Raw genomic sequence first — 21125 nt, forward strand, 5'->3', positions numbered from 1 at the left:
GAAAGCGAGTGACTTGGACTAAGTACCACCTATGGAACTTTCCGTATCATGTGCCCGTCGAAATCTTCAACCACATATCGCTGAACATGCGTATTGGTCAAGGTAATACTTCGACTTGGCCTTGGTTTTCCTGTTTTACTTCTTAATTTTTCTTTTGTTTGCAGCTGAAGTCATTATTCGACCAGCTCCTCAAGTTATTTCCCCAGTGGCTCATTCCTCCAAGGACAAGCCAGTCGTGATTGAGGATGATGATGATGATGATGAGGATGATGATGTCAGTCTTGCTGACAAGCTCAAGGTACTTTCCTCATGCTTTTACCTTTTCCTTTTCGATTTCCTTGGATTATGGGCTGACGTATTTTTCGACAGAGTCGAAAACGGAAACCTAAGCCTGTTGCTTCGGCCAGTCAGAAGAGGGCCAAGGGGGTTGGTGTTTCCACCCCTAGTGGGGCTTCTAAGTTGGCATCTGATGCTCAAACAGAAGTCGATGACAAAGAGGGTGGTGGCGGCGCCGCCATTCAGGTATGTTCTCCATTCTCGAGGGTACCTTGTGATATTTTTAACCCGTGGTTTCCTAATCTGAGTCATCTCTTGTTTGTTTTGTTTCCTTTAGACTGATGTTCATGAGCACTCTACTTCCAATCCTCCATCCCGTGAGAATTCCCCAGCTCCCATTCCTGCAAAATCCAAAACTGAAGGTGTCGAGAAACCTCCCAAGGCCGCATCCTCAGCTAAAAAGACCTCCACATTTGAGGGAAGGAGGAAGGTCAGGAGCAAATCTCGTCATAAGTCTCCTCGCCGTTCCAGAAGCTCCACCAACTCGAGCCCTTCTAAGGACTCTGGTACCTCTATATGAAGAACACCGAGAGCTTACTGCTCGAGTGTTCTTTGCTGAACACCAGATTGACGAGAAGATGGAGGAATTTGAAGAGTTGAAGGCTGCTCTTAGCCAGGCGGACCCCGAGGGTAGTGTGGGAGCTCTGAAAACCTTGGTGGACAAGCTTTCTTCTACTGCCCGTGAAGAGCTGGATATTCGACAGGAGAAATCGCGACTAGAATCCCAACAAGAGGATGTCTTGAGGCGCATAGAGCCTCTTAGGGCCAGATATAATAGTTGTAGGGCCAACCCTCCCTTTTAAAATTCCTTTGCCATAGTTGTAATGCTTTTTTCTACTCAATAAAACATTCGCGTTTGGCAATTTATTTTCTTTTACTTCCTTATTCGATGTTTATCTCATGCAATGTTGGCTTATACGTTTTTAAAGATTTGCCATTTATCGTCATTTGTCGATTACCTCCTAATTCCTTAATCGAATAAGCGTTGTTTAAAAGTACTTTCTCGACTGTAAAAGGGCCTTCCCAGTTTGGGGCCCACTTTCCATAACGTTTATCTTTTTTATCAATTGGTAAGACGACCTTCCATACGTAATCACCAAGCATAAAAGACTTAGCTCTAACCTTTTTGTTATAAGCTTTAGCAATGCGATCCTTTTGCCTGGTTAAGGTATCCAACACCAATAGTCTTTCTTCGTCGAGATTGACTAATTCGTCAAGCATCATACTCCAATAATCTTCACTTGGAATTTCCTCTTGCCTTTGAATTCTGCACGATTGTAAATATACTTCTGCTGGTAATACCGCTTCTTGACCATATGCTAGTCGAAAAGGCGTTGCTCCGGTAGATTCCTTAGGTGAGTTCCTGTAAGCCCAAAGCACTTGGCCTAACGTTTGATGCCAGTTTTTAGGTTTTCGACCAACATGTTTTTTAATCAAGGAGATCAACGTTTTGTTGGCCGCTTCGACTTGACCATTCGCTTGAGCATAATAGGGGGTCGAGGTTAGGAGTTTTATACCCCAAGATTCTGCGAATGATGCTACCTTTTGGCCTACAAACACTGTGCCTTGGTCTGTAGTAAGTGACTCAGGTAGCCCAAAGCGGTACACTATGTGATTCTGAATGAACTCGATCACCGTGTCCTGGGTCACATTTTGTAGAGGAATTGCCTCTACCCACTTGGTAAAGTAATCTATAGCCACTATGATGTACTTATGCTGCCTAGAAGAACATGGGTTAATTTCGCCAATTAGGTCTAAAGCCCAACCCCTGAATGGCCAAGGCTTAATGATCGAGTGTAATTCACTTGCTGGCACATGTTGTATCCCCGCGTGTCTCTGACAATCTTGGCACCTCTTGGCATACTCCATACAATCTTTCATAATAGTAGGCCAATACATCCCTTGTCGAAATAGGATCCATTTCATCTTGATTCCTGTCTGGTGGGCACCACATAGCCCGTCGTGAACGGCCGAGATCGCTATGAACGCGTCGTCTTCACTTAAACACTTCAGTAGTGTTCCGTCGACGTTTTTCTTGAATAGCTCGTTTCCCATGATGACATAGCTCATTGCCCTGTATTTTGTCTTTCTATCTGTAGTACCCACAGGATTTTGCAAGTAATCGACAATTGGCTTTCTCCAATCATTAGGTGCCATATTGTCAATGACCAGGATGTCGAGGTTAGAGGGGTTTAGTTTTTCTTTGACCTCGATAAGCTCTTTTAACCTACATTTATCGACCATATATCCTGACGCGATTTGTGCCAATTCATTGGCTTCTTGATTGTCCACTCTGGAAACGTGACCTAGCCTAGCTTCGTCGAATTTGGCCAACAAATTGCTAGCTTTCGTGTAATACCTAGCTAGATTTTCACTAATGCACTTGTATTCCTTGGTAAGTTGCTTTATTACCAACTCAGAGTCCCCTTTTACGACGACATTCTTTGCCCCAAGGGCTATCAGGATCTCGAGGCCTGATGTTAATGCCTCGTACTCAGCCTCATTGTTTGAGCAGTTACTCTTAATCCTAAACTTGAATTTCGTGGGGATGCCCCTTGGGGATACTATGAACATCCCGATCCCAGTACCATTCTTATGGCTAGAACCGTCGAAAAATAGCTTCCAAGGTTGGATGCCTACGTAAGTTATGATTTCTTGAGGCAAAGTATGGTCTGCCAGGAAGTCAGCAATTGCTTGTCCCTTAACTGCCTTTAGTGGGGCATAAGTTAGTGAATACTCGGTTAGGGCTAAAGCCCATTTACCAATTCGACTATGCAAGATAGGTTTGGATAACATGTGCTTTATTATATCATAATGAGAAAAAAACCATTACATCGATTGGCTTTATATAATATTTCAGCTTTACGCAAGAGAAGTACAAGCATAAACACAATTTTTCGATCATGGTGTATCGAGTTTCTGCATCATTTAACACCCTGCTTAAGTAAAATATGGCTCTTTCTTTGCTATCTTCATCTTCTTGAGCCAACATGCTTCCGATGGTTCCATCCGTGGCAGAGATGTACAGCTTCATTGGCTTTCCTCTTATAGGTGGTGCCATTATAGGTGGGCTAGACAAGTACGCTTTGAGTTCATCGAACGCTTTTTGATGCTCTGCTTCCCAGCGGAACGCATCTTCCTTTTTAAGTCGAAGAAGTGGGGAAAATGACTTGGTCTTCTCACTGAGGTTAGCAATGAATCTCCTTAGGAAGTTAATCTTTCCCAATAGTGATTGCAGTTGTTTCTTGCTGGTTGGTGGTCTAGTGTCGAGAATGGCTTTAGCTTTGTTCTTGTTGATCTCGATGCCCTTTTTATGCACCACAAAACCCAAAAAATCACCTGCAATAACACCAAAGGCACATTTAAGGGGATTCATCTTCAAGCCATATTTTCTCATCCTCTCAAAGGATTTCCTTAGATGCAACAAATGGTCATCCCTTGATGGGGATTTCACCACAATGTCATCAATATAAACCTGCATGAAGGTTTCTATAAAATCATGAAAAATGGTATTCATTACCCTTTGGTAGGTCGCGCCAGCGTTTTTCAACCCAAATGGCATGACCACCCACTCGTATGTCCCTAAGGCACCAGGACATCGAAAAGCTGTTTTCGACACGTCCTCTTCTGCTATGAAGATTTGGTTGTAGCCTGAGTAACCATCCAACAAGCTTAAGTATTCGTGACCAGCAGCTGAATCCACCATCATCTCAGCAATAGGCATGTGATACTCGTCTTTTGGAGTGGCAGCGTTAAGATCTCGGAAATCTATGCAAACTCTCATCTTTCCATTCTTCTTGATTACTGGAACCACGTTGGCTAACCAGTCCACATATCGAGCTGTTCTGATAAATTTACACCTGAGGAGTCTTTCGATTTCTTCCTTGATTTTCACCAACACATCTGGATGGAACCTCCTGGGCAATTGCTTGACTGGTTTCTTGTCTTCTTTGATGGGTAACTTCAATTCCACCACTTCTCGACTGAGGCCAGGCATTTCATCGTAATCCCAAGCGAAACAGTCTTTGAATTCCTTGAGTAATTTCACCATCCTGTCTTTTAGCTCCGGGTCAATGAGAGCACTGATGTACGTTGGCCTCTTTTCTAAGCCATCACCCAGGTCCACTTCTTCTAAAGGGTCTTGCGCTTCCATTTTCTTGGAAACATCGACCACTGGCTTCTCGAAGCCCAATGGGCCGTCATCATAGATGCAATCTAGCCTCAGATTGCAAAGGTCCTCGAATCCGCATTCCTCGGCACTCTGCTCGTTTTCTTCTATGCACGTGTCATCCTTATTTGTTGTTGCCTCCTCCTGGGGTGCCAATTCGACGGGCAGGATTGAGACACTAGCTTCATCTATAGCCATTTCTTTGGCCATCCTCTCGGCCTCCAAGGCCGTTCTTATTTTGTTTTCGGCTGCGTAAGCCGAAATTCGAGCCATGCTCGAATTAATCATCTTTATCATTGGCTTGCCACCCAACAGTGGCATCTTTCTCTTCATCACTGTGCCATCCACTCATGGCATCAGGTTTGCATGCTTCATTGAGGTTTAGGCCCCGGATGGGATCCAACGTTACTGAGTACTCTGAGTAGGGGTTGAAGTATTGGCTAGCCACTGTGTCTAAAGGAGCAATTGTGGCTAAACTCTTCTCGAAATTCTTCTTACCAACGTAGCTTGTTTCTGCTAAATAGTAGCTTTGATCTGCTTGTACATTTTCGACAACTCCATCAGCTTTCCAAATGGATATACGTTGGTGTAAGGTCGAAGGCACTGCCCCCACGCCATGAATCCATTCTCTTCCCAGCAGCAAATTGTAATTGGCCTTTGAAGGGACCACAATGAACAATGTGGAACGGGCTACTGTTCCTACGGTTATGTTCAACATAATTGCCCCTAGGGAAGAACCTGTCTTTCCTTCATAATCAGAAAGCACCATGTCATGTGAGATTAGATCCGCTTCAGTTTTACCTAACTTCTTGAGCATAAATCCGGGCATGAGGTTGATTGCAGCTCCCCCGTCGACAAGGACTTTGTTAACACCCTTCTCCTCGACTCTAGCCCAAACAAATAGCGGTTTCAAATGGCTCTTCATTTGCTCGGTTGGCCTTTGGAAGATAGCTCTTTCATCTTCGACAGATCCTCTCTGCATCACATAATAACACAAAGGATTGTCATCTGGTTCGTCGTCGACATAGTAGTCTTCCTCGCTTTCAGTGACCTCTGAGATTCTATCGAATTCTGCAGGTAGGATGGACACGATGCAGATGATGTTAAGCTCTTCTCCATCACTGTCGTCGAAATCTTCGAGCATGTCTTCATCCTCATCTTCGACAACATCCTTCCCTTTTTCCTTAGCTGGATTTGGTGGTACGGTTGTTCCTTGTTTGATGGCGTGGTCCAGCTGGTTGATAATCGACGCCACACTAGGTTCATTGCGAGAGTTGTCTTCTGGCTTTATGTCCCATAGTTGAAATTCTAGATCCCTTAGAACAAATGTCCTGCACGATGCTGGGACAATCGATTAGAACATCATACAACTGAAAGACCTGAACACGAAACAACAAACAACTAAAAGGAAACAAGACACAGGAAGTTGTTAACCCAGTTCGGTGAAACTACACCTACGTCTGGTTAGCTTTCGCCCAATGAAAAGGAATTCCACTATCTCAAGAACTAGGTATTACAGACCCACATGAACACATCAAGTTCATTGTTCTTAACCTATTCTACCCAGTGGTATTCTACTTAGAACCACAGCCTAAGTATGAGAGCCCCTCTCACTTTTCCTCAATCACTGCCACAGTGATTGGTGAACAACAATAACACAGAGTTTGTTTGACACTCAAACACAACACAGAACTCAGTCTCACTTTATAGAATCAGTGAGCAAGACGAGTTCACAACTAACAAAGACAAAGAACAACTTACACTCTTAAGAACACTTGATCTTCAAGGTAATTCTCTCGATCAACATCAAGCTTCAGGTCTTTGTCAATATATATACTTCAGCAGAGGCGGCTAGGGTTTATTTGGGCTGAAGAACACTTTGATCCAACTCATATCAGCAGAGAATCTTTCAAGATCTGATATGAGTGATCAACAAGTAAAAATAGAAACAAATCTTTTTAATCACAGATTTGCTTCAACAATTACAACCCGCAACTGGCTCCCAACACACAGTTACTTGACCTTCAAGTAAGCACAGAACATACCATAAAGCATAACCACAAGGGACCCACTTGCATGCCAGCAGGGGCGGATGTCCTGGCCTTCATCAAGGCAGATGTCACAACATCGGCTAGGACATCAGGTTGTTTTTTTTTTACAAAATTGATGACAACAAAGGAACAACAATCTCCCCCTTTGTCAAATTTTGACTAAAAACAACTTCACTACCAGAGAGGGAAAAAATATCAAAATCATCAGAGTCAGCAGCAGGAATACTCCCCCTCAAACCAATGCATCCACAACAGCCAAAACATGGAGGAACTCCCCCTCAAAAGATGCATCCAAATAAACACTGCATAAAGTATATAGAACCCATATGCAACACAGTACAAACTAAGCAAGCACACTTGGTACTACTTGAACAGAAGCTAGCTTGTAGCACTTGAACACTTGAACATAAAATATCTCCTGAACTGGTCTTGTCTTGACAAAGCTGCATACTTATTACATAACATAACCAGAATACCAAGTCTTCAAAAAAAACAACCACAACAAACTACTACTCTACTACTACTCCCTCTTTTTAGCACAAATTTGGCAAAGATGGAAAGAATTGAACCAAGGCCAACTAAAAATCAACAAGGAGATGCACTAAACACCAGAAGAAGAGGAGTGTTCCTCATCATTTTCTGCAGATCCTTCCCTCTCAGCATCAGCTGCATGCTCACCCTCTTGACCAGCTTCCTCCTTGAGAGTTTGAATGAGAGCATCCACCTTAATCTTCCTAGCAGCAGCAATCCTGATCGTCTCTTGAAGTTCCTTGGAAATGGCCTCAAGTTCAGCAATGACACTGTGAGTGCCTGAGGCAGACATAGAGGCAGGAACAGATGTCCTACTGGATGGCAGATCAATGTCCAGGACATGAGGGTCCAGGAACAACCGTTGGTCCAAGGTGATGGGAGGGCCTTTAGGCACAGGAACATCATCAACAGTGAGGATATTAGGATGTTGTTTCAGAATGATAGCAGTCAGTAAAGAAGGAAAAGAGATGGGGAGTTTCACTGCACAGGTATCTGCATGCTTCAAAGTTTGGGAAAACACAAAGTTGCCAAAGTCATAAGCAATTTCAGTCCCAATGCGATAGAGAAGCTTGGCAAGCATAGCAGAAACAGCAGAAGTATGGTTAGAGGGAACCCAATTCACCACTCCAATCCTATTCAAAATAGCATACTTCACACTCAGAACCCCAGTTGACAGAAGCTTCTTAGCAGGCCACTTCTTTACTCTTCCAGCAGTCAATTCCTCAGCAACCGTATCCAGAGAAAGTTCTTCTTCAACAAATTCAACCACACTTCTTCCAAGGGTTTGGTTGATGATAGCAGGAGAGAAATTCACACACTTACCCCTGACAAACACTTTCCTGAATTCAGGACTGGCAGAATTATTAACATCATCAGAGAGATTGACAATAAATTCCTTTACAAGCTTGTCATAACATTTTCCTATGTTCATCACAGTCTGCCTCAACCCTGCTTTTGCTATCAAGGCAATGATCTCTTTGCAGGCTAACACATCAGAATCAATCTCCCTTTCTTTAGCAACACGTCTTTGATAGACATATTTCCATTTGAAGGCATTTTCTGGAGCATGAATAGACACATTATCTAGAGGAACATTAGGAATATCTGAGGGAATATGCTTACCAGAGAACATTTTCTTCTCCGAGGCGGTGATGTCCAGGACATCGCCTTCAACATCTGATTCAGTCTCCAAATCGATTCTGGAACCTTTATGCTTTTTCCCAGTAGTCTTCTTGGCTTTCTTCCCTGATGATTCCACAGCTTTCTGCTTGCCTTTCCGTGACGCATCGGTTGCCCTTGATTTTGAAGATCCAGTAGGGATCTTGGTTTTCTTCTTCTTGACAACAGGGATTTCTTCAACAGATGCTCTTCTTCGCTTAAGCATTCTGGCAGCAACACTTGCCAGAGGCACATCCTCTGAATCTTCATCATCAGAGACATCATGAACAGTGGGAGGGGTCTTCATCGATTCCTCTGACAAGACATCCATTGACTTCCTTGGCAGGCTTATCAGACAATGTCGCGACATCGTCTTCAACATTTGCAGAGACAGAAGTATTGGAGACTTCCTCAGGCACAGGGGCTTCTGGGTTTTGCATGGGGGTTGCACGAGACTTGTAGTGCTTCTTGGAAGGAGTTCTTGAGTTCTTCTTAGATTGAGAGGAAGAACTTGTGTGCAAACCCATAACCCTAGCACCACCAGCAGTTCTCTCTATCTTTCCTTTCACAGACTCTTTCTTGCTTGAAGACATGATGAACTGGTAAAGCAAACGAACAAAAACAAGAAATTGAGAGAAACGTAAGTGATGAGAATCAGAAATTGTTAGAGCAAGATTGGCAACTTGTGGTGAGAAAGTGATGAAGTCATTGGTGATGATTATATAGCAGTTGAGTGAGAAGGAAGCAATGATGTCCCAACGGCAGTTAATGGTAGTTACGAGGAAACTAGCCGTTAGACAGAAAAGGGGCTTTAATTGCTATGCTTCTTCGAAGAGGCAAATCCCAAGATTTCCTCTTAATTTGTCAAATGTAGCAGCATCTAAGGGTTTGGTAAAGATGTCAGCCAATTGTCTCTCTGTGGGGACATGTTCCAAAGTAACAATTTTATCCTCCACTAATTCCCTGATGAAGTGATTTCTGATATCTATGTGTTTGGTTCTGCTATGTTGTATAGGGTTCTTGGCAATATTGATAGCACTCAAATTGTCACAGTACAATGTCATGACATCTTGCTCAACTTCGTATTCCTTGAGCATCTGCTTCATCCAAATAAGCTGAGTACAACTGCTTCCAGCAGCTATATATTCAGCTTCAGCTGTGGATAAAGACACGCAGTTTTGCTTCTTGCTAAACCAAGAAATTAAGTTGTTTCCAAAGAAGAAACACCCTCCAGATGTACTCTTTCTATCATCAGCACTCCCTGCCCAATCTGCATCACAATACCCTACAAGGGAAGAATTAGTATCATTTGTATAAAGAATCCCATAGTCACAAGTACCATTTATGTACTTAATGATTCTTTTCACTTGTAAGAGATGACTGGTCTTTGGAGCAGCTTGATATCTTGCACAAGCACCAACAGCAAAGGTAATGTCAGGTCTGCTAGCAGTGAGGTACAACAAGCTTCCAATCATGCTTCTATATAAGCTTTGATCAACATCCTCTCCCTGATTGTCTTTAGACAGCTTGATATGTGTAGCAGCAGGAGTCCTTTTATGTCCAGATTTTTCAAGTCCAAATTTCTTGACGATGCCCCTAGCATACTTACTCTGGGAAATAAACATTGAGTCTTCCATTTGTTTGATCTGAAGTCCCAGAAAGTAGTTCAATTCACCAACTAAGCTCATCTCAAACTCTGACTTCATTTGTTGGACAAAATGTTCCACCATCGAGTTCGACATCCCACCAAACACAATATCATCAACATATATCTGTGCAATCATGAGTTTTCCTCTTTCATTTTTCACAAATAATGTCTTGTCTATTCCTCCCTTGCAATAACCATTGCTCACCAGAAACTCTGTAAGGCGTTCATACCAAGCTCTAGGGGCCTGTTTTAATCCATACAGGGCTTTCTTGAGTTTGTAGACATGTTCAGGATGATGTGGATCTGTGAATCCCTTTGGTTGTTCAACATAAACTTCCTCATTCAGATAACCATTTAGAAAGGCACTTTTAACATCCATTTGGAATAATCTGAACTTCAAAAGACAAGCAACACCAAGCAAAAGTCTTATGGATTCCAACCTAGCCACTGGAGCAAAGGTTTCATCAAAGTCTACTCCTTCAATCTAAGTATATCCTTGAGCCACCAGTCTTGCTTTGTTTCTAGTTACTACACCATTCTCATCTGACTTGTTCTTGAAAATCCACTTGGTTCCTATGATGTTTACTCCCTCAGGCCTAGGAATGAGATCCCATACTTCATTTCTTCTGAATTGATCAAGTTCTTCTTGCATAGCATTTATCCAGTATTCATCTGTCAGAGCCTCCTTGACATTTTTGGGTTCTACCTTGGATATAAAACATTCATGAGCAATGTAGCTTCTAGCCTTGGTAGTAACTCCTTCTTTGAGGTCACCAATAATATTCTCTTGAGGATGATTCTTTTGAATTCTGATCGATGGAGCTTTATTTGCAGGGGTCATCTGGTGATCTTGCTCATCAGAACTGGTTTCTGATTCAATGTCGAGGTCAATAGTTGGGACATCGGCTGTGACATGTGGACCATCATCATCTTCAGTTGCACCAGTGTCTTCTCTTTCATTTGGTTGATCATCAATAGAGACATTTACAGATTCCATCATTACCTTTGTTCGGGAATTGTACACTCTGTAAGCTTTGCTGTTTGTAGAGTATCCCATGAAAATTCCTTCATCACTCTTAGGATCTAGCTTTCTTCTTTGTTCACGATCAGCCAGAATATAACATTTACTCCCAAAGATATGAAAGTGTTTCACAGTTGGCTTCCTTCCTTTCCAGAGTTCATATAGAGTGACCGTGGTTCCAGCTCTAATGGTTACTCTATTGTGAATGTAACAGGCTGTGTTCATGGCTTCTGCCCAGAACTTGTTGGAAATCTTCCTTGCATGAAGCATAACCCTGGTGGATTCTTGAAGAGTCCTGTTTTTCCTTTCAACAATTCCATTCTGCTGAGGTGTAATTGGAGCTGAGAATTCATGGCTTATTCCTTCTGAATCACAGAAGTCAGAGAATTTGGAGTTCTCAAACTCTCGTCCATGATCACTTCTGATTCTTACTATAGAGCAATTCTTCTCAGTTTGAAGTTTCAGACATAGCCTTCTGAATATGTCAAAGGTTTCTGATTTTTCCTTCATGAAGTCAATCCATGTGAACCTGGAATAATCATCAACACAGACATATACATATTTCTTACCTCCTAGACTTTCTACCTGCATGGGTCCCATCAAGTCCATGTGAAGAAGTTCAAGGACTTTTGTTGTAGTTGGATGCTGAAGCTTTGCATGAGATGTTTTGGTCAGCTTTCCAATCTTGCATTCTCCACATATCTTTTCTTCATCTATTTTCAGTTTTGGTAGCCCTCGTACAACATCTTTAGAGATAACTTTCTGCATACTCTTGAGATTGATGTGACCTAAACGTTGGTGCCATAGATTCAACTCATCCACTTTTGATATCAAACATCTAGACACTTGGGCTTTCTTTTGTGGAATCCACATGTAGCAATTGTCTTTGGACCTGACACCTCTCATCACAATCTCTTGATCACTAGTGGTAACCATGCATTCAGTCTTGCTAAACTTCACATCCAGATCTTGATCACACAACTGACTTATACTGATTAGATTTGCTGTCAACCCCTTGACAAGAAGAACGTTGTTCAGACTAGGAGATCCAGTGTTTACCAACTTCCCAATGCCTTTGATTTTTCCTTTAGCCCCATCTCCAAAGGTGACTGATTTACTGGAGTATTCCTTGAGATTTTCTAGATACTCCTTATTCCCAGTCATGTGTTTTGAGCAGCCACTATCAAAATACCAGTCTTCACTTGATGAGACTCTAAAAGATGTGTGTGCTATAAGACATGAAACTTCTCCTTTGGGTACCCAAGCTCTCTTAGATGTCTTGAGAACCTTCTGGATCTGAGGATATCCGTATAGCTTGAAGCAGTAGGGCTTAATGTGACCAAACCTACCACAATAATGACATCTCCATGGAATTTGAGCAGTAGCCTTCTGAGTAGTAGGATGTGGAGGCATATGTTGTGACATCGGGCTTGACATCTGATAGTTCTCTGGGTTTTTAAACTCAGAGTTTTCTTTAGCTCTTACAAACTTCCTTGATGCTTTCTGATTTCCTCTACTCCCAGACTGATAACTGAAACCAATGCCTTTAACACTCTTTCCTTGCTTGCTTGTTTCTTCCAGAATCTCTTCAAGCATATTAGATCCACTATTCAGCATACGCACTGACTTGTAGGTATTTTCCAGTTTGGCTGTCAATGTAGCTACTTTCTCTTGAAGATCAGCTATGGTTAACAGAAGCTTGGCTTTTTCAACAGTTTCAACATCCTTTAATTTTGAGTTCCATTTATCCAAATCATCTTGCAGTTTATCAATGGTCTCCCTTAGGTTTTCATTTTCAGTCTTAACTTGTTTCATCTCATCTTCTTGCTCCTTCAGATGTTTGCAAGTTTCCTTCCATTTAACATGTAGAATTTGTAAGTCTCTTCCAAATCCTCAAATGTCATTTCATCACCACTGGAATCTGAGTCATTGACAGCCCCTGAGAAAGCATTAACCTTGTTGACAGATAATTCTTCCTCATCCTCAGTATCTTCATCTGACCATGTCACTACCATGCCTTTCTTCTGTTTCTTCAAGTAGGTTGCACACTCAGATCTAATGTGACCATAACCCTCACATTCATGACACTGAACACCCTTGTCTTGGCCTGATTTGTCCTCTTCTTTGACCTTTCGCTGGGAATTGTAGGTTTTATAGTTGTCTGACTTAATGTCCTGGACATTTGGCCTAGTCCTTCTGTCTATCTTCCTTAGAGCTCTGTTGAATTTTCTAGCAAGAAGGGCCAGAGCTTCAGATAGATTCTCACTTTCACTATCAGCATCATCTCCTTCAGTGGTGTTGGATACAAAAGCAATGCTTTTGGTCTTCTTTTCAGGTTTTTCACCCAACTTTAACTCATAAGTCTGCAGAGAACCAATCAGCTCATCCACTTTCAAACTGCTGATATCTTGAGCTTCTTCAATAGCAGTGACCTTCATTGCAAACTTGCTGGTTACAGACCTCAAGATTTTCCTCACAAGCTTTTCATCTGACATAGGTTCTCCTAGAGCAAATGAAGCATTTGACAGATCACGCACACGCATGTGATATTCAGAAATAGTCTCATCTTCTGTCATTGTCAAGTTCTCAAAACGAGTAGTAAGCATCTGGAGTCTAGACATCCTCACCCTGGTTGTACCTTCATGTGCTGTTTTCAAAATCTCCCAAGCATCTTTGGCAACAGTGCAAGTATTAATCAATCTAAACATGTTTTTGTCCACAGCATTGAAGATAGCATTCATTGCTTTTGAGTTTGCCAGAGAAGCTTCTTCTTCAGCACTTGTCCATTCATCCTCAGGTTTTTCTTCAGGAGTAGATGTACTTCCTTCTGCTTGAGCTTTGACAGGATGCTTCCAGCCTTTGACAACAGCCTTCCAAGTTTTGATATCAATAGACTTGAGAAAAGCTATTATTCGAACCTTCCAGTAATCATAATTGGAGCCATCCAGGATTGGTGGCCTGTTGATCGATCCTCCCTCCTTATTGTCCATGAGATCAAGAAACTATCTCCCTGGAGCTCACCCACACAGAACAGGGGTGCCTGCTCTGATGCCAATTGAAATTCTAGATCCCTTAGAACAAATGTCCTGCACGATGCTGGGACAATCGATTAGAACATCATACAACTGAAAGACCTGAACACGAAACAACAAACAACTAAAAGGAAACAAGACACAGGAAGTTGTTAACCCAGTTCGGTGAAACTACACTTACGTCTGGTTAGCTTTCGCCCAATGAAAAGGAATTCCACTATCTCAAGAACTAGGTATTACAGACCCACATGAACACATCAAGTTCATTGTTCTTAACCTATTCTACCCAGTGGTATTCTACTTAGAACCACAGCCTAAGTATGAGAGCCCCTCTCACTTTTCCTCAATCACTGCCACAGTGATTGGTGAACAACAATAACACAGAGTTTGTTTGACACTCAAACACAACACAGAACTCAGTCTCACTTTATAGAATCAGTGAGCAAGACGAGTTCACAACTAACAAAGACAAAGAACAACTTACACTCTTAAGAACACTTGATCTTCAAGGTAATTCTCTCGATCAACATCAAGCTTCAGGTCTTTGTCAATATATATACTTCAGCAGAGGCGGCTAGGGTTTATTTGGGCTGAAGAACACTTTGATCCAACTCATATCAGCAGAGAATCTTTCAAGATCTGATATGAGTGATCAACAAGTAAAAATAGAAACAAATCTTTTTAATCACAGATTTGCTTCAACAATTACAACCCGCAACTGGCTCCCAACACACAGTTACTTGACCTTCAAGTAAGCACAGATCATACCATAAAGCATAACCACAAGGGACCCACTTGCATGCCAGCAGGGGCGGATGTCCTGGCCTTCATCAAGGCAGATGTCACAACATCGGCTAGGACATCAGGTTGTTTTTTTTTTACAAAATTGATGACAACAAAGGAACAACAATAGTGAACGGAACTTGCCACCTCTTTCCCTCTCAGCTTTCCTTTTCCTCAAAAAACGCCTGAACTGAGTCCTGGTCATTTGTTCAGGAGCATAGTAGTTCCCAGAGCCATAGGAGTAGCTTCGTGACACACGGGAATTGTTGATGTAAGAGGATCCCTGGCCTAAGTCGATTTTCTGCCACTTAGGGTATGGTTTTGGCCTTGGAGGCGCTGGCCCGAACCATTGGTTTCTTGGCAATCCAGCATTGGGGAGGTAAGTTTTGTCTTTATTGCTTGCTTTCTGGCCTTTATGGCCATCGAGTTCCTGGTCTCTCTCGACCCACTCCTCGTGAGGGTACTTCAGTCTCCTGGATACAGGAGTCTTCCTCTGATAATGCCTTTTCATTTCTGAATCTTGATAGGCCTTGGCTGCGGATTTGTCGAAAACAGCGCTGCATCGAGGGCACAGCATAACTTCTTTCTCGCCATTTTTGCTGCGGGATAGAAACTCGACAAGGGTTTCTCCAGCCTTGGGGTAAACCTCTTCCAAGTTCACTTCTTTCTCAACCTCTGGTTCTTCGACAGCTATGTTTTCTTCTCTTACTTCTCCCAGCGTCAAACCCAGACTCAGCTTTTCGGAAATGTCGACCATGCCAATGTAGAAAGGCTCTACATAGTTGGCCTCAGCTATCTGCAGTGGATCAGAGTCGATCTTCATTTGACCTTTGGCTTTTTCATCATACTTGAGTCTTCCTGAGTCCAATGCTCCCTGCACAAGGTCCCTGAAACGAACACATTGTGAGGTCCAATGACCAAAAAAGTTGTGATATTTGCAATATTTCTTCCCTTTCCTTTGTTCAGGAGAAGGAAGTTTTTGGTCTTTAGGGACCACAAGCAAACCATCAGACACAAGTATATCATAGATTGCATCGCATTTGGCCACATCAAAAGTATAAGTTTTCACAGCAGGAATCGTGTTCTTGGGGTTTTCCTCCCCAAGTTTGTTTTCACGTGGTTTCAATGCTTTACAAACATAAGGATCCCCTGGCTGAAGTTCAGCCAGATTGACGTCATTCAAATCGACGTCCGCCGGGACTTCTCGATAGACACATGGACTCTGACCTACTGAATCCGCATCTATGTACGCTACCTTCTCCTTCTTTGGCCACTTAGTAGTCTTGGCCCTTTCCTCTGACTTTTCGGCCTTTAGCAATTCGATGTGCCTCACTCTATCTGCGAGTAAAGACATATCTCGAATATACTGAGTGTCGATTTTCTTTCTAATGGAATATTCTAGACCACCAGCGGCTAAGACAACTAGCTCGTGTTCAGGGACATGGGTGAAACATCGGGATTTAAGCATCCTAAACCTGTTTAGGTAATCATCAATAGACTCTGCTGGCTTTCTTTTAACACTAGCCAGATCCTTCAAACTTACTTTGCACTCTCCCCTAAAGAACTGTTCATGGAAAATTCTTTCCAACAGAGCCCATGTATGGACTGACCTAGGAGCGAGGGTGGTGAACCAGGTAAATGCATTTTTGGTTAAAGAACTCGGGAAGTACTTCATTTTTAAATTTTCATTGATGGCTAAGTCTCCTGCTTCGATTTGGTACCTGGCTATGTGTTCTACCGTGGACTCTCCTGAATCCCCCGAGAACTTAGTGAATTTGGGGACCTTCCAGCCTCGAGGAAGTTCTGATTCGAGAACCTCCTCTGTAAAGGCTGACACAAAATGGGGTCTATTCGCGAAACCCACGTTGAAACCATGTTGGTTCAACAATTGCTCCACCACAGCAGCAACATTTTGTTGCCCCCCAGCGTTCTGGTGTCGAATTCTTTCTAGCACACCATCAGCGTGTTCTTCCCTGTTTACCATATACACATTTTGCAATGGTGGCTGCACTGCCTCGTACAAAGGGTTTGCCCTCATCTCTTGGTGTTGCGGCGCCTGATAGCGCACCGGGGCAGGGACATGGTTAGGCAACGGGATTTGGTTAATCCCTGGTGCCGGTTGGATTTCGACTGGTGCCCCCAGGGCTGTCGCCAAACGATCCATCTGTCGTGCCAAATGCTGATTATTGGCATTATTATTTTGGAGCACAGGGTTGATTAGCTCACCTATCTGTCGAGATAGCATGTTAACCATTTCATGGTTACTATCATCTACTTGCTGCCTAATGGCTTGAAGTGAACCATTATTCATACCTGTAGATAAATAAATTTGTGAACTAGATCCAGGAATAGGGGGACTAACTCGACTTCCCAAGTTTAACATTGTTCCATTTGCACCAAAAGGGGGTATGCTGAATGGGGGAACATTTTCAGGGAACGTCGAATACGTGCCTTGTATGCCTTGCATCATAGATGTAGGCATACCATAAGGCATGTCCCTCGTAATCGTTGGAACAATTTGTGCCTGTACTGATGTAGATACAGGCATTTCTGCAACTGCAGAAATTACCACGTTCTGGGTTGGCATACTGGTGCCATGCCCCATTCCAGTAGAAAATTCTTCATTATTGTTACCGCTACTTCCCCCAGGGCTACTCTGATTACCCACGTTAGATCCTTGAGGAGAGGTTCTTCCTCGATTACTTGCCATACTCAAAGTCTTACCACTTCTCAGGTGCATATAAATCACAATCAAGACAAGTAGCAAATACCAAATAGCATGCAATAAACCCAAACACACAAAATGCTTCTGTAAAACTTAGTTTTCACAAAAACGGTCCCACTGGGCGTGCCAATTTGTTTACACGGATTTTTGGTAAACAAATATCCTCTTAGTTCGACTAAAAGAAGTTTAGATTCGGGGTCCTTTTGAGAAAACGCTTTGCTAAAGTGTAGTGTGTGAACGAGTGTATTCTCGACAACAATAAACAACTCAAACGAAACTGGACTTTATTGAATATGAGTCGATTACAAAACAGTCAAGCAAACTAAAATAGCATGAAAGCAAATTTCGACAAAACAAGCCACACACAAGAACTGGAAATCAACAAACTGAAATGCAGGGAAACTAAAGCGTTGGTTCTGCAACATACTCCTCCATCATCACGTTCTGCTCTCGAAGTCTCATTGATGCGGACGTTTAGAGCTTTTGGTGAATTTTCAGAGTTTTTAGTTGGGAACCCCTTCTTCTGCTGCTGCTTCCTCTATTTATATTGTTCTTTCTGCCCATGTTCTTGGCGGTTTTCCTTGGATGCACGATGGCTTCGTGGGTTTTGAATTTTGGCGCCATACCCCACGTTTAGCCGATGGTCTTCGCGCACGTGACTCTATTGCCACGTGGATGGTTCTGAGTCGTGGGCAACCGTTGCTATTCGTGGCATCGTGGGTGTACGCACGTGCTTGTAGTTGCTTGTTATTCGGTAACTGCCTCTTCCATTAAGATGATCGAGATTTCTTCATCTTCTGAGTGTGTCGAGTTATGGCTTTTACTAACTTGTCTTTGAGGGACATCGTGTGCTGAGTTGCCGGCTTCGCCCAACCCTTTCTGTCGAGAAACCACTTTTGCACCATGGTGTCGAGAATTGTAGTACTTGTAATTTTGGCTTAACAGAACCCATCTAACTTCGAGGAGATTAACCTCTCTCCCCTAAAACATGATGTCTGCATCAGAAATTCTATTTTTTCGTGTTCTCCAACTGCAACCGATCAAGTTTGTTCCATAGTTTTATTCGCGGGCGATTCAAATATAGTGTTCTATTGTCAACTTGGAGATAAAGAATGGTCTGAACTGGACTATACTGAGGACCTTGTGAAGGCTTTAGCAGTGGATCTGGAGGGTCATGAATTGCTTGAAAACTATACTCATCGGGCTACAGCTGGGGAACTGGAGGAGGATGAATTGCTCGAAAACTTCATTCATCTTGATAACCCGGTTTATTGCAATGGTCGCATGTATGTGGAGTCACGGTTTCCTCGTTTTTTAGTGGTAATAGAGAAGTTTGAACCCCATGGTCTTGAAATAAACTCTACACATGTTATCTTTCCAGATCCTCCGGCTTCCTTTGGAGTTATACTCAAGTTGTTAGAATCTAACAACGAACTATTTTATATTGGAATTTCTCTTGACATGGATAGGATTATTTCAATTGATGTGCACAGATTAGATTTTTCTCAAATGGTGTGGGAAAAGGTCAAAAGCATCCGGGACAGAGTGTTCTTTTTATCAGGGATTGCCTTACCCTTTACTTGTCAAGCAATCAATCCTGAAACTGATGGAGGTCTTATCTATTTAACATTTTCTCCCAAAAATTTTCTTTACATATACAACATTGAAGACAATAGCCTTGTAATGGGCCAGACTTTCTCTAATTTACCAAAATGGCGTTATGGCTCACTCTGGTTTATGCCGGATCGAAGGTATGAAGTTTTACAATTGATTTTCATAGATTTCAAATTTAATTTAATATGGTGAAGCTATATTCTATTTTTGTTGTTGTGTAGGATGACTCATTCAATCCAAGAAGAAAGAGGAAGAACTCATAGTAGAGGAGGGGACAGTAGTTTTGCAATCCATTCAAATGAGACAAGGGATAGAGCTTCTAACTCTTGTGCATTTTCTTTTGAAAATATACATGATTATTTGCATTTTCGAGCTACAAACAATATCTTCCGATTAAGAGCACCAGTACCATTTCAGCGGAGATCACTCTCAATGTCGAGTTTTGATCTTTCATGCTCTCCATTATTTGTTTTCTTTGAGCAAGAAAAGTTCTTAACTTTTGTGCACCCAAAGCATGGAATTAATTTTAAATACAACATGACTTTGCCCGAAGATATCCAAGGAGGTTGTGAAATTTGCTACTCTAAAGATGGTTGGCTACTACTGGCAGTAAACACATTTTGTAACATGTTCTTCAATCCCTTTACAAAAGAAGTAAAGGAACTTGCATATGGACCTGCACCAGAACAACGAAGAAGGGATATACTGTCTTTAGGCTTTTCACATCCCCCAACCTCTTCAGAATGTGTAATTGTTGAACTCCGTGGTTTTACCGACATGACAGTACACACCACTTGCCTTGGGGAGGAAGAATGGGAAGAAGTCTATTTTGAAGAGAGTAAATTTATTCGCGCTAGCCTCAACCCTTGTTTCCATAATGGAGCATTCTATTATCTTAATAATGATGGAAAGTTGGGATTTGTTAATGTAGGGGATGAAGACATATACTGGGAAGAATGTGAGAAGCCTGATGCTCCACGGTGTGCACGCACTGACTACTACAAGTGCTATCTAGTAGAATGCAACGGTAGTCTCTTGTCAGTATTTGAGGGTTATCTTGGTAATTGGGTTCGAGTTTTCAAGTTGGATGAGACTGATATGCAATGGGTGAAAGTTAACAGTCTTGAAAATCATATGCTTTTTGTTGGTAATCAATCGTTTTCAGCTGTGGCGAACATTCCGGGAATGGAAAATAAAATATATTTTCCTAGATTTCATGGTGATTACATTGTATTTTATTCGTTAGACACAGGAAAATATCACACATTTGAAAGTACTAAAGTGGTGGATTTTCACTGTATGAGAGAACAACTTAATAGCAGTTGGATTCTACCAAGGTGGCGGTAGGATTTTGGTAAAACTTTGCGGGTGTCACATGATCCTTCCCTGTGATGGTCACCACTTAGTTTGATCTTTGTGACCTACTTGAGGCAGCTAAACCAAAATAAAGAAGGCACTGTTCCTGCTGAACTTGCTTCTATTGCCCATTGTATCAATGTTTTATGTTTCTTGTTCATATTAGGCTTAAATATGTTGGAGGTCCCTCTAAAATAGGGGTCATTTGGTTAAGGCCCCTACAAAGTTTTTTGGGTGGAATACACCCCTAATGTGAAATTAATATATAGTGATAAGCCCCTGCCATGATGTTTTGTTTAATTTCTGATGATTCTCCAAACGGGGCTGACGTGGATTATATTTTGTGAAAATTATTCAATTAAAGAGGCTGTCACGTAAGTAAATTAAGGTTGAAAAAATAAAAGTAAAATAAAAACCCAAAGTAAAAAACTCAAGTACTTTTGGGGATTTTAGCTGACGTGGATTATATTTTGTGAAAATTATTCAATTAAAGAGGGTGTCACGTAAGTAAATTAAGGTTGAAAAAATAAAAATAAAATAAAAACCTAAAGTAAAAAACTCAAGTACGTTTGGGATTTTACTTGGTTTTTTACTTTGGGTTTTTATATTTTTTATTTTTTCAACCCTAATTTACTTACATAGCACCCTAATAATTTTCAAAAAATATAATCCACGTCAGCATCGTTTGCAGGATCATCAAAA

The 21125-nt window shown here is 41.9% G+C and overlaps 1 protein-coding gene across 1 annotated transcript; it reads left to right on the forward strand.

Moving 5' to 3' along the window:
- Nucleotides 1-17855: 17855 nt before the first annotated feature.
- LOC130724714 (uncharacterized) lies at nt 17856-20586 on the forward strand. Its single transcript, XM_057576006.1, has 2 exons — nt 17856-19204; nt 19289-20586. The coding sequence occupies exons 1-2, from the start codon at nt 18738-18740 to the stop codon at nt 20412-20414; spliced, it is 1593 nt and encodes a 530-aa protein (XP_057431989.1). The 5' UTR covers nt 17856-18737; the 3' UTR covers nt 20415-20586.
- The last annotated feature ends 539 nt before the right edge of the window (nt 20587-21125 follow it).

This window comes from Lotus japonicus, chromosome 6 (genome assembly GCF_012489685.1).
Source record: "Lotus japonicus ecotype B-129 chromosome 6, LjGifu_v1.2".
NCBI lineage: Eukaryota > Viridiplantae > Streptophyta > Magnoliopsida > Fabales > Fabaceae > Lotus > Lotus japonicus.

What these genes read in the sequence shown, in the direction of transcription:
- LOC130724714 (XM_057576006.1), top strand. Translation starts at nt 18,738, where the DNA reads ATGTATGTGGAGTCACGGTTTCCTCGTTTTTTAGTGGTAATAGAGAAG. An exon ending in TGGTTTATGCCGGATCGAAG is followed by an intron (nt 19,205 to 19,288) that starts GTATGAAGTTTT and finishes GTTGTTGTGTAG; the next exon opens with GATGACTCATTCAATCCAAG.